This window comes from Daldinia decipiens (genome assembly GCF_022478715.1).
Source record: "Daldinia decipiens strain CBS 113046 unplaced genomic scaffold F4813scaffold_17, whole genome shotgun sequence".
NCBI lineage: Eukaryota > Fungi > Ascomycota > Sordariomycetes > Xylariales > Hypoxylaceae > Daldinia > Daldinia decipiens.
The window spans coordinates 70,766-84,278 of NW_026054560.1; the positions used below are offsets into that span (position 1 = coordinate 70,766).

At 49.2% G+C, this 13,513-nt stretch overlaps 4 protein-coding genes across 4 annotated transcripts; 2 read left to right on the forward strand and 2 right to left on the reverse strand.

Annotated features, from left to right (window-relative positions):
- The first annotated feature begins 2,236 nt into the window (after window positions 1-2,236).
- On the forward strand, window positions 2,237-4,026 carry F4813DRAFT_75399 (CDP-alcohol phosphatidyltransferase-domain-containing protein). Its single transcript, XM_049248866.1, has 3 exons — window positions 2,237-2,592; window positions 2,721-3,097; window positions 3,155-4,026. The coding sequence occupies exons 1-3, from the start codon at window positions 2,337-2,339 to the stop codon at window positions 3,548-3,550; spliced, it is 1,029 nt and encodes a 342-aa protein (XP_049099355.1). The 5' UTR covers window positions 2,237-2,336; the 3' UTR covers window positions 3,551-4,026.
- Window positions 4,027-4,799: 773 nt separating this feature from the next.
- On the reverse strand, window positions 4,800-7,374 carry F4813DRAFT_359745 (cytochrome P450). Its single transcript, XM_049243361.1, has 3 exons — window positions 6,993-7,374; window positions 5,681-6,937; window positions 4,800-5,506 (listed from the first exon to the last, which is right to left on the reverse strand). Exons 1-3 carry the CDS (start codon window positions 7,071-7,073, stop codon window positions 5,306-5,308), a joined length of 1,539 nt encoding a protein of 512 aa, XP_049099356.1. The 5' UTR covers window positions 7,074-7,374; the 3' UTR covers window positions 4,800-5,305.
- A 301-nt stretch (window positions 7,375-7,675) lies between these two features.
- Window positions 7,676-8,921, forward strand: F4813DRAFT_75438 (signal recognition particle, SRP19 subunit). The gene has a single exon (XM_049248868.1). It carries the CDS (start codon window positions 7,820-7,822, stop codon window positions 8,741-8,743), a length of 924 nt encoding a protein of 307 aa, XP_049099357.1. The 5' UTR covers window positions 7,676-7,819; the 3' UTR covers window positions 8,744-8,921.
- Window positions 8,922-13,378, reverse strand: F4813DRAFT_75434 (dynein associated protein-domain-containing protein). Its single transcript, XM_049248867.1, has 2 exons — window positions 12,788-13,378; window positions 8,922-12,723 (listed from the first exon to the last, which is right to left on the reverse strand). Exons 1-2 carry the CDS (start codon window positions 13,232-13,234, stop codon window positions 9,100-9,102), a joined length of 4,071 nt encoding a protein of 1,356 aa, XP_049099358.1. The 5' UTR covers window positions 13,235-13,378; the 3' UTR covers window positions 8,922-9,099.
- Between the last annotated feature and the right edge of the window lie 135 nt (window positions 13,379-13,513).

Genomic DNA, 13,513 nt, shown 5'->3' on the forward strand with positions numbered 1-13,513 from the left:
GGGGCAGGTTTTGTACGTCTATGTTGTATGCGAATGGGGATGCGAATGGGTATTCGAATGGGGAAACATAGGTAGGTACCTATATGGCATTACAAGAATTATTTAGGTCCAATTAGGATGTGTGAGAAGAAGTACATGCACACTAGCATATTGGAAGTAACTACGTACATACATGTACCTACGTATACCTACTCGATATGTACCTAATAGGTCTTGTAAGATTGTCCGAGGCCGAGGACGAGACTTCCATACATACCTGTGGCGTCGAAGCGGTTGCAATGCAGACTAGGAACCACTATGTAGACTAGGAGCCACTATGTATTTTGAGACAGTGGAATAAATACTATGTACGGAATAATCTGCAGTCTGTTTCAGTAGTTCTCGGTGGTGATTGTCAAAGAGACCCCACGTACCAAACCATGTCAAGTATGCGACAAGACCTGGACTTGATGCGCTGGCTACCTACATAAGAAAAGGAGGAACCTAAAAAAGTAATAGGCAAGGTTTACATACACATACGCATGCATCAAGTGATACTCACATGTATAGTTGATTATGTATATATGACACCCCGGGCTAATAATAGGACGTAATAGGATGTAAGTGGGAAATACAAAGCTGAGCAGCTAAGCATCTACACTCACTGTAACCTAAGATAGGCAACACGGGAAGCCCTTAAGATAGATGTAAATCCTACCTACCTGCTTAAGTCGATGGGGGTGTGGTTTCTACATAGTCTAAGGCCTTACTGAGTCTAGTCTGATACAACCAAAAACCATATAGCCACCTTTACTATAGGGCGAAACGGTAGTGAACAACCAATCAATTCGGATATAGATGTTTTCTATCTGCATCCTTCTTCCTCGGGAGACGGACTTGATGAATCCTTTGCTATTGTCATGCTAGCTAAAGCAAGGAAGCACGATAGACTCGTATATACCCAGGTAGTAGCCATACTTGTTGAAATATTGGAACCATCCACCTGAACACTACAAAGTATGTACACGAATCCGTGCGGGGGGTAGTTAAGGCTGCGCTAAAGGTCTCACCGGGGATAGCGCATTGCTGAGTACTATGATCTTTCTGGTCTGATCTTTAAGGGGGGGAAGGTCTGATATCTCTATCACCTATAAGTATAACCTAGGTATTGCCTAGTTATAACTACCTAAAAAAACAGATTCTCGACCAAGTTTTCGACTAAGAGCTCGGGTGGACTTATATCAAAGTCAAATGCTGTGCTCGGATGACATGACATTGTCAAAGACATTGTCAAAGACATAACGACGTCACATCTGCATGCACTATATCTAGCAGATAACTAGGTTAACACATTCGGGTCGAACTAATCTACTTTAGCAACAACAATTACTACTGCTAGGTACCAAAATGAATCTCTCGGATAAAACAACTCGTTCTTAGCACAAGTGTATAGATATGTTTAACGTGGTACTTCATAGAGACCACATATCATGTGAGGACCAATTCATGTGAAGGAGGAAGATGCATATGTAGAGGAAGATAGTAAGCAAGGGTGTTTGCTCGTGCCGTCCCGGCTAGAGATTCGCGATAACGAAGGCTGCTAACGTTATCTGTAATCGTACATACCTAGGTTAGGTAGGTAGGTATTGTACAAGCATTGATGTACCTACTCATCTAACGTAAGACTTAACTTTAGCCTTTAGCCTTTAGAAAGTTGTAATGCTTGAAATACATGTAGTTACACACTAGCAATGTACCTAATGTACTGCCTACCTACCTATGAAGAGGGCGCCTGCAGCCTTATCTCTTTTTAACATTTGATCTACATGTAGTTACTTACCTACCTGAGGTATGTACCTCTTAATCATGTTTTTATTAAAGAATTGCGGGTCTGACAGCCTCGACAAGCTTTTACATTTTCACGAGTGTTGAACTCTGGGCAGACCTGACAAGCCTTAACAAGCCTTGACAACTGGCAAGGTTTCGATGTCCTTCCCGACTCAGCCGAAAGGGTCAACTCGATGTCTTCTTATCACATCATCTCCTCCCTCTCTTCCTTTGATAGGTATTATTTGCTTGATTAACTCAACTCGACTTTATTATTGTGACAGTGACACCTATCTTCTATTTCGCGGTCGCATCCCTTCTTTCACCTGACAACCGAATTTTGGCCTCTTCTACCGTCTTTCGTAGGAAAGTTATCATCGTATTCATATCACACCACCCGAGCGTTACCTTAGCACGTCAGTGCGACTCAGCTGAGCGCCAAAGCCGACCAACCTTTCAGCTCCTGAATAAATACCGCGTCATTTCCTTCCTTCTCTGTATATTTTTATCGCACTTGGAGGGAAGCCACTATGTCTGAACGGCGAACCAGGCGGCAGGCCGCTTTAGCGGCAGCAACAGCAGCAGCAGCAGCAGCAACACCCACAGCTAACGAGGTTAACGACACTATTACCAACATCAGTCAGCACGAAACTACTATTAACGGCAACGACAATGCTAATAATATCAACAAAGTCGGCAGTAATGGCAACGCCGTTGCATCATTAGATCCTAAGGTCGAGAACTATCCCAATGAAAATATATTTCTATTTTGGCCCAATATTATAGGTATGCGCTTACTACGTTCATGCAATACTTGTGGTTTTGTCACACAGCTTCGTGGTGTTTTACATGATAGTTACATGATAGTTACTCTTGTTGTAGCTCGAACTGACCCAGGAGCTTGAAAACTTTAGGCTACTCTCGTATCGTCCTAGCTATCGCATCCCTCTACTACATGCCCCTCCACCCGCGGACATGTTCTATACTTTATAGTATCTCGTGCCTCCTCGACGCCCTCGATGGCTATGCGGCCCGTTATTTTGAGCAATCCACAAAGTTCGGCGCTGTTCTGGACATGGTAACAGATCGATGCACTACCTCGTGCTTGCTCGTCTTCCTATCCTCCGCCTTCCCGCGATGGGCGATCGTATTCCAAGGGTTGATTACGATAGACTTCGCAAGTCACTATATGCACATGTACGCCACGTTGGCTATGGGTGGTTCGGGGACCAGCCATAAGAACGTAGACAAATCGCGAAGTTGGCTACTAAATCTTTACTATACCAACAAGGTCGGTTTCTTCTCGTGCCTGAGCCGCCGCCTTGAGTTTTAGCTTACCGGATCTTAGGTCGTTCTCTTCATTTGCTGCGCCCTTAACGAAATATTCTTTATTGCTTTGTATCTACTATCTTTCTCCTCGCCGCTTTTGTCGCCACAGCTCCTCGAACCCCTCGGCGAGTCGAAAGCCGCTGCTATCCAGACTGGGGCACAAGTCAACAGTTCAGTCCTTCGACAGCTGTTCACTAACCCTTATAGCGCTGGTGCCCTAGAGATGGCCCGCGCAAACAAGATGGATTCGACTTTCCCTTGGATCCTTGCTGGAATTAGCGCCCCCATCATGGCATTGAAGCAATTCCTAAATATCCTTCAGCTCGTCAAAGCGAGCAGGTGGCTAGCTGAAGGTGACGTAAAGTCGAGGAGAGCAGCTGGTTTGCCGAGACAAAAGGGCGGGAAGCGTGCTTAAAGAAAGCATATGTATTTCTTAGGCAGGAGGATGACAGATCCGCAATCGCAATCGGATAGCTGTGTAGAATAACACAAGTCTGAACGCAGTGAAGCCATGGTGATAGTGTGTACGAGGTATCTCTATTTCATTAATGGAGCGTTAGGTATCAGGGAGCCGGTACGTTTCTTATTCAACGGCTGCATAGGATCGGACATGGAAAGCATGGAAAAGGATCTGACTTGATAACCGGGTATGTTCGTCGCAAGTCGATTAGGAGGGCTAATCAGGGTAAATTAGGTGCATGTCCACAGGACACCAAGGGGTTCGTCTTCGTTGTAAATATATAACCCTTAATGATGAGTTTTCATTAAACTCACGTGTAGTACCTATAGAGAGCAATCGACAGGTGTGACATTTTGAACCTATCGTTTAACGATTGGAAATATACTTAATATAAGAGAGTTGATTTTACACACCGAGCTGTAATGCCTGTTCTGTTTCATATTGACATCCATTGGGGATCTATCTATTCGTGACGGCTTGCATTAGTAGGAATAACAGTATCCACCTATTTCCTTTATAACGATAGAGAAGGGACATGTGGTAGGTATAGAATCATGTCGAAGCTTAATCATATCCCAATGGTACATAATAATCAAGTACCTACTACCTCCCCTGGTACCTAAGGTCTACGAAACATCACCAGTGCTATATCCCGTTCATGAGGACCAGTCAGGCCAATACAAGTAACACGCCCGCTATCCCGCTCCTGCTCCCGCACCAGGAGCATGATTACTATTCATCGGAGTAATAAGCCGCATGCATAAGGCTGCGTACCTAAGACAGACAAATAACTTCCTGACGAATAAGTCCCGAATGTTTTCTCCCGTTACGTTTCTCCGCGGTCGAATAGAAAGAAAGAGAAGAAGGAAAAAGGCATAACTATACATTAACTACCTATACGTTGTACATAAAGGATTCGGGATCTAGTAATAATAAGCGACTTAAATAAAGCAAGACTCTTGGGTACTTAGGTCGGGAGCCGTCCGATTGGCATATGTACCGACTAAGGTAGGTCTCGGCGGCAGGAGGCTGAAGAGTTTTGACTTGGTCCCCACACCGTCTATGATGTATTGTCTATGTAATTGCTTTATGGAGAGCTGTAATTGGTGGTTTTTGTTGAGGGCTTGTCTTCAGCCCTTATGCAGTGGCTGCATATATTCTTCAAGCCTCATAGGTATAGCATCATAAAGTATACTCCTTCCCCCACCTTACACGGGCTATCCCGTCGGTGGCGTAACACTATAACTACAACCCAGAGATCCTCAGGAACGCTATCAGGCCATATGCACCTGGCGCCATACTCATGCGGGCTTGACGTCGACCTAGGGCTAGAACACCAAATGCTGCAGAGAAAATGGCACTCGTCATATATCAAATGACACCGCATATGTCCGAATGGCAACGGAAACAGGACCGATCCCGCGGGGAAAAGATCTACAGAGGGGAAGCTTTGTTTTATCTCTAGCCAGAATTTTATGAATCTCCTCGGAAACGCCATTTTCTGCTGTGGGAACCAAGTTTAACTATAGGGCTTGTATGTACATGTACCTATACGGCCAGGCTATATTCTTGTTGAACACTTTTAGACAATGGAGAAAGAAGGCGGCGTTGAGATGATTGATGTTTCTGCATATGTATTCCGCTGAAGAAAGCATACTACCTATACGTACTCCATGCAATAATTCCAGCCGCAATCCTTACGGTACTACCCTATAGTCGCTGTACTGGGGTCAGCTTTACCATTAGGGGGGGCTTATGCCAAGCGATATAATTCTTCTGACTCTCAAGCCAATTTCTGCACTCGGGAACTAATTCGATGTCGAAGTTATAAACGAGCTTGGCTAGGATAACTCGAGTCTCCATACGTCCCATTGTGAGCCCGAGGCAGTTCAATGGCCCAGAGCTAAACGGCTATGAATAGGAGTTAGTCAGTTAGGTTGGTATTAATTCGACTCAATAGTATTATTTCATATTTAGAATTCTTAACGTATATTATATCTGGGCGGATAGTACCCATGATTTCAAAGTTATGATGCTGTAAGAGTAAGGGAGGAATAGGGGGAATGGGGGGATACTCAAACATACCTGAAAGGTCTCTCTCGAATCGTTAGCATATCTCTCATCGCCCAACCAACGCTCAGGGACGAATTTCTTTGCGTCTTTAAAGTATCTCTCCAAACGACCAATAGCGTGGTTGTGGATGCCAATGATGGAGCCTTCGGGGATGAAATAGCCATCCACAGCGTAGCATCCAGATGACATCAGTCGAGGGTTGAATGATGTTGCAACTGGAGGCCAGACACGCATAGATTCGTCTATCCCAGCTAAGAGGTATGGGAGATTGATAACGGAAGCAGCTGTAATGTCCTGCTCTGACTTGAACGTAGACCGAATCTCTCGCTTAACTCGTTCCATAGCCTCTGGATGGGTGAGCAAGAGAAAAAGTGTAGTAGCAGATGCTGTTGCTACCGTCTCTGATCCGGCCGTTACCAGCATCTGGGCGTTGGCATACATCTGCTCTTTCGTGAGAACCTCGCCGGCCTTGCTTTCACTAGTAATAAATGACATATAATCCGGATGATCCGTCTTCTTCGAAGCCATCCTCTTGTCTACCAGATCTAGAGTAGTCCTAAGATGATAGTCCTGCGCATCAGCAAAGCTCTTTGGAATAAGGAACTTTTGCCAAACCCATAGCGCCCAAGACGAAATGTCGTTTAGGGCGTGCGTGTAAACCCCTGACGTGAAATAGGCCATACTAATTTTGATCCAAGGATGGTATTGCTCTTTCTCTATGCACTCGAAGACATCTTTGCCAAATACTAGGTCGCCTTGAATGTCAAAGGTCGTCCACATGGTGTACTTTTCAATGTCCACAACATCCCCCCTCGCCGAGGCATCTCGTAGTTTCCGGATCATAGAGTCAATGTATCCCATTACGAGGGGTTCTTGTTCGCGCGAGGCCTTTTCAGAGAATGCCGGGTTAAGCTGGCGACGTATTCTAGCATGCTCCTGTACTCCAGCTTGGAACATGCCTACGGCGCCGAACTTCTCCTTAAGCGGTGTGGCCCGCGAATCACGGGTTAAAGGTCCCCCTTTACCATAACGAGGACCATATAGATCTTTAAAGGATGTGGGACCAGCACAAGAGACTTCGTCAGGGCCGACGCGTACGATAGGGCCATATTTCTCATGGAGCTCGGCAAACTTGTAGGGGGACCTGCCCTGTGCTCGAGACCAGCTTATCGGAAGAGGCGAGATAGCGTATAGCTTTGGGCCCGGTATAGGGGCTAACGGGTGGAAGAAGACATTGTAAACGACCTTGGTAATTCCCAGTGCTAGGGTCTTATACGAAGTTTAGTGAAGATAGACTCAGACCAAATGCTTCAGTTATCCTTACCAATATAATAGAAAATATCAAAAGTTCGAGAAAAGAGGCTCCCCGGAAAGGTTCCACGAGTATAGTAAATCTTACCGACATTTCAGCTTCGTACTTGATATTTCTACCGAAACTCAACGACACACGCGTGCTTTCTTTCCCTAATACCCTAGAATACCAAGTTCATATATACCTCAACTACTCGCCGTTATCTTTTGGCCAATCTATTCCCGCGGCTCGAAAACAATCTGCGAAAGTGGGGAGTTATCTATGTCACGCCATACTTGATATGTAAATGAATGAGTGATATATATTTATATTTCATGTCCCACAGGCTGCGGGAATGCTGGCGATAACAACCGGCTATAATATATAATATAAACTACCACTAATACAGTTTCCATATATGAGTTAAACGTTAAACCCGGTCCCCCGGGACTCAGTGCGGCTTACGGTGCTGGAAGAGCATTCTCCACTGGGCTGCAGTAGGGAACGCCCTAACCAATAGAGGACTAGCGGATTTACCCCATTACCTGGGAAGCTCAACATCAATGGATCCATTCAATTCAATGTTCCACCAAAAGGACACAGCTTTTTAACCTAGCAGTTTAGGTACAAGGTACCCCACATATCTACAAAATTCAAGGTTCAATCAATATCAGGGCTCGTTATCACGAGCTTAATCAACATAGGTAGGTACCTACCTAACCAACCTTCCTGCCTTCTCCAAAAGAATCTAGACCAGAAAGGACGGCACAGTTACCAAACCAAATACTTCCCAGCCCTACTGACATCGTCCAATACTACCTACTCACCATCAACTACTCACCATCAACCACCCACCCGCCATGTCACATCCCCGAATCGAAGAAGTGTCCGACAGCGACCTCTCGGACCCCAGCGAGGGCGACATCGAAGACTTCCTCGAAACCGACATCCTGCGACAAAAAGTCCCCGCGACCACCACCTCCCCATTCCCCTCCAGCAACAGCAACAACCCCAACCCCAATCCCACCCTCCTCCACCCCTCCTCCGCCCCCCAAGCCCAACAAGTCCAAGCCAGCGACATAAAAGACTACCAAATGCTGTACCCCGTGTACTTCGACCTAACGCGCACCCGCGCCCAGGGCCGCCGCGTATCCAAATCCCTCGCCGTCGCAAACCCCCTCGCGCGCGAAATCGCCGCCGCCTGCGCCGCCCTGCGCCTATCCCCCGTCTTCGAGGCGCACCGCCTCCACCCCAAGGACTGGGCGAACCCGGGCCGCGTGCGCGTGAAGCTGTCCAAAGCCGACAGCCACAACCCCAACCCCAACCCCTACGCCGCCCCCGTCAAGAACAAACACCACCTGTACGTCCTCGTCGCCCAGCACCTGCAAGCCCACCCCACCACCGACGCGAGCGACGCCCTCCGCCGCGTGCGCGTCCCCGGCCTCGGCGGCGCCCCCGCCGACCACGAGCCCTGGCCGCGCCCTGCCGTCCCGCGCGGCTGGAAGATGGGCGACCTGTTGCCCGCGTACAGCGCCGCCATGACGGGCGGCGGGGTCAGCGAGAACGCGTTCAAGGACATGATGCGGGAGATGCAGAGCGGAGGGGGAGGCGCCGGCGGGGGTCCGGCTGACATGATGAGTATGCTTGGCCAGGGGCTCGGAGGATTTGGAGGGCCGGGAGGAGGGGGAGGAGGAGGAGCGGGGGCTAGTGGAAGCGAGGCTGGTGGAGGAGGAGGAGGAGGAGGAGGTGGGAAGAAGGGGAAGAAGGGGAAGGGGAAGGCGTGAGTGGACATTCTAAGGCTTTGAAAGGATGGCTTCTAGGACAGAATGGGATGGGAAGAGAAGAGATACGGGATGTACGGGTCCTCGAGTTAGGAAAAGGGGGAAACCAGTCAGGGAGTATAGGATAGGCTCCCAGCATCATCATGGCATATCCTCTACGAACACATCTCTACAACACAAAGATAAACCAACGAATACACCATAATGGACATGTGACTTCAACATCTGCTACGCGTTGCTGGCCACGCTGCAAAAGAATAATGTGTAATGATACAAATGTTTGCTAATCAAGGGTATCTCGACCTCTCCTCCTTCGTAAGCCCCCAATACTCATCATCCTGCGTATGCGATGTTACACTTTACATGGCCGCAGCAAGTCTCCCCTGCAGCCCCTCCCACTCCCTAGACCCAACGATCTGGACCTCTCTTGCACCAGCACCGGGAATCACCTTACCGTCGGCATCAGGGAGTCGGATCTGCAGTCTCGCGGCGGCCTTGCGCATCATCTTCGCGTGGTCGGACTCTTGATGTCTTTTCCTGCCTTGCTCGGCGGTGAGCACTACCCTAGTCTTCTGGATTACGGATCCTTGCCAGCTGTTCCACGTAGCGTAGTCTTCAGCCTGTTTGGCAGCGTGATACTGTGGTGTCGCCTTCGCGGGACGCCATGCCATCTTGTCTTTCGGCAGGGTACTCAAGTCGTAGACCTTGGCGGATGTCGCGAGCTTCAGGAGTTCGCCTAGCGCGTCCCTACCTTCAGCTGCCACAAGCGCCCTCCGCTGTTCTACAACGGGAACAGGTTTCTGCAGGGGCTCGGCAAGCCAATCATGTCGGGCCTGTTCCGTTGCGCGCGCGCGCCGGTTATCCTCACGTAGGTACCGAATAGCAGCTTGTAAGCTAGCGATGTCATTTTTAAGGGCATCCATCTCACGTGCTGTGGCCACCGCGCGCTCCTGGCCGGCCTTCGCCCTGCTACCGTTGGAGCCGGTCTCGTCGCCAAACGCCCTGCTATCGCCGGCGATCTTCTTCCACTTGTCGCGGTCGACCTCGAGGGTCTTGGCCTCGCGGTCCTGCTGCTCGATGTCTTTCTTGAGACTTTCCACGAGCTTCTGTGCGTCTGCGAGCTGCGCTTCAAGGTCCGCCATGCGAGATGCCTTTGCATTCGCATCCCGCATGCGTGCCTCAAGCGTTTCGATGCGGAGGGCAGCTGTGCTAAGGTTCTCATCGCGCAGAGCGATCGTCCGACGAGCTTCATTGTAATGTTCCTTAATTTGTCGCAGCTCTTCCTCGGCGTCGATCGGGATTGTCTTGAGTGCCTTAAGCTCCTGCGCACGGAGAATCCACGGCGCTTGGCTGCGTTCGAACTCCTGCGTCTGCGATAGATCGGCGCAAACAGCAGCAAGATCGGTAACTTGACCAGTGAGCGTGCGAAGTTTGGAGAGATAAGTCGAGAAGAGATCGGATTCGGCGGACGAGAATGCAGTCATAATAGTATTATGAACGGTGCTCTGAACCTCTGGGTATGTGAACGGCTCTGCGCGGCCTTCCTCGCTGAGTAGCCTATGAAGGTCCACGCCAATCTTTCGAGACATCTCTGCAAGTTCTTGGCTTGCAGCCTCACATTCTTCAAACGCTTCCACAGTATCAGGAGTAAGAGCCAGCGACCTGGCTCTAAGATCCTCTAGAGATCGTACCGCCTTGCTAATAATCACCTTAGCGCTACGAGTCTGGGTAATGACGGCTTCAGATTTCTTCGCGAAATGTTGAGCAAGTTCGTCTTCGTCGCCATTGGGAGGCACAACTCTTTGGACCATATCCTTTACTATGTTAAATGCTGTAGCAGCGGACTCTAGATGGCTCTGCATTAAGATTGTCTTCATCTGCATCTCATCTGCGAAGCTTTCTAGATCTTGTGAGATGTGGACCTCGCCTAGATGTGTCATAAGAGCAATAGTACGCTGTAGCTCGCTGGCACACTGCTTCTCTTTCAGCTCGTCACGTCGAAGGCCATCGATCCAGGTATTTAGAGCTCGCTCGACAGGTTCTAGCTCATACAAGGCGCCCTCGTATTTGGCAAATTCTTCTAGCGAACAGTGACTGATAGCGTTGACAAAACGGTCGCACATGGAAGATACCCAAGTAAGCTTATCCAATGCGTCGCAGCCAGCGAGTGCATCATCTTCAAGGCCAGGGTGCGGCTGTTTGTTGACACGTTCTTTAACGAAGCCGTGAAGCAAGTTCGCCTTGAAAGCCAACCGGCTGAATCGCAACAACGCCAGGACAGAATCTCTGTCGGTGTTGTAGCTCTCAGGCAAGAACAATTTAACAATCTGGAGATGCTGTTGCGCTTCCTGGGCGTCCATGCGCTGCAGCTCTAGATCGATGGTCTTGATCTGTGTCTTCACGGCTGAAAGCTGGAGTTTCTGGTTGAGATCCATCATCGCCCTCGACTTGCTGTTGAGCTGTTCAGACTCGGCCTCGTTAACGGCATGAGATGCACGTATATCCTCTAGGTCGGTCTGGAGGTTAGTGACGAGCTCTCTAAATCGAGACAGCGTGTATTCCAAATCTCCTATGGTATCGTCCTTCTCAGAAGCTCTTCGTGCTTGCTCGGCAATGATACTATCCTTGAAATCGAGCTCGTCTTGCATTTCCTTCTCGTTCTGAACATGGTTAACCTCAAGCTCGTCATTGATCTCCTTGAGTGCTTCGAGATCATCTATCATGGCCTTCAACTCGTTGATGTGTTCAGACTGCTGTAGCTTCTCGTAGCTAAGTTGCTCGATCATGCTCTCCGCACCCACGTTGTCATCTAACTGCTGTCGGAGGTCCTCAGCACGGGTCTCGGACTCTAGCAGCTTCTCCTTGGCGATTTGGTACTGCTCCTTTATGGCTTCGAAATCTTCCAGGTCCTTTTCAAGTGCTTTAATTTGCGCTTTCGACTCCTCTTCTTGCTCTTGGGTAATATCTCGTAGTCTAATAAGAGCTTCACGTAGCCGTTCATTATGTCGTTCCATTTGAAGCCATCCCGTACTCGCCCTTTCATCAGGAGACATACCCTGGGAGTACTCGGCATTCTCCTCGCGTAGAACCTCTACTTCGAGCTCGAGTTCCTCTGCCTTTTGCTTCAAGGCGTCAAGCTCGGCTTTATAAACCTCGGCAGTCTCCTCGGCCATCTCGCGGTCTAGCGTCGCGAGCTCCATGACGGTTTCATGCTCTGCTTGTAAGGTCTCGATCTGCACTAGTCGTTCTTCCGCCTCCTTCAACTGCTTCCGTAGAGCGGAGTTTTCCTGTGCCGTAGACTGGTATTTTCCCTCTATCTTTTTATTTATAGACTCGAACTTATCTCGTTGCTCCTGAATTATCTCCAAATCTTTGATCTTTTCCCGATCTTCCAAGCGCTTGCGCTCCAGGACCTTTAGTTTTGCTTTTAGGTCCTCGTTCTCCCTAGCTGCGCTAGTAGCAGATGCACGGGTAGAAGTAGCCGTACTCGGAGGCGCTTTCGAGCTTGCCGCGCTCGCTGGTTGCTTAGAAGACGTCGTCGAAGACGGCCCCGTAGAAGTAAGCTTCTCTAGAGCCTTCGTTCTAGAGCGCACGGGGCTTATCGTTTGTTCTCCATCGCTCTTAAAGGGAGAGCCCAGATCCGATCTGTTACCACCCTCATTTCCTGATAAGGAATCCCCCGACCGTACTCTCCCAGAAGTAGGACGAGATCCGCGAGCAGCCCCGGTAGAGACTCGTGCGCCGGGAGGCCTTGTGGCACCACTAACAGATCTTGTAGTATTAGATGACGTCGATACTTGTCTTCTATTACCAGCAGAAGGTAAGGCTGGTGGCCCCATAGAGGTTCTGGTATTCACTGCCGGAGGACGAGGCCTCGCTCCGATAGAAGAAACGCGCGCATTCGACGGTGTACCGGTTCTCGAGGTCGAAACGCTAGGCGGGGCGGTCATTCCAAGTTGCTTCGTAGGAGACTTAGTGGGAGACTGTTATGGCAAGTTTAGAATTAAAGAAATACGGGGGTATACTATTAGTATAAGCTATACGCACCCTCACCATGCTAGACGGTCGAGAAGATGAAGACCTCCTAGGTACCGGACTCGGACTGGGCGCATTCAAGCTCATTCGTTTGCCCGTCGAAGGATCTGTTACAGAATTTGATCGTCCTGCTACGGAGCTCGGTCGTCCCGTCACAGAGCTCGGTCGTCTAGCAGCTGTGCCTGTTCGCGGCCCTCTTTGAGCAGGGGCAGCAGACCTAGTAGGCGGAGCAGACTGGAGCACTGCCGCCACGGTAGCGGGCCGGACGAACATGCCTCTTCCCGGGGAGCAATCGAAATAGCGCTCGCCCTGGACGGAACCGTCATTCTTTCCCCCATCATCCTCAAGCTCGATACCTATCCAGTCGCCCACAGCGAAATGGGTTTGTCCGACATATCGAACAATCGCATTGCGGCCGTCGGTGAGCCGAATCGTCTGCCCGACTTCGACATCCGACATTCTGGGCAGGAATTCCTCGCAATTAGTTCATAATGGACCAGGGCGTTTGGTGGTTGGCCCTGAAGCTTGACGTTTGAAGCTCTTTGTTCTTGGTTAAAAAGTACAAAATACGCGTTGCTCGTTTCGTCACGCGAATAATCATTACATAGGTACCTCCTTATCGGGGCTATTACGGAAAATCACAGTGTGGTTATACAGTTTATACAGTTTTTGTTTAATTACATACGGTAGAGTTATCACTGTATCAGTAACATCAAATAGAAGGCATCTTGCAAGTCT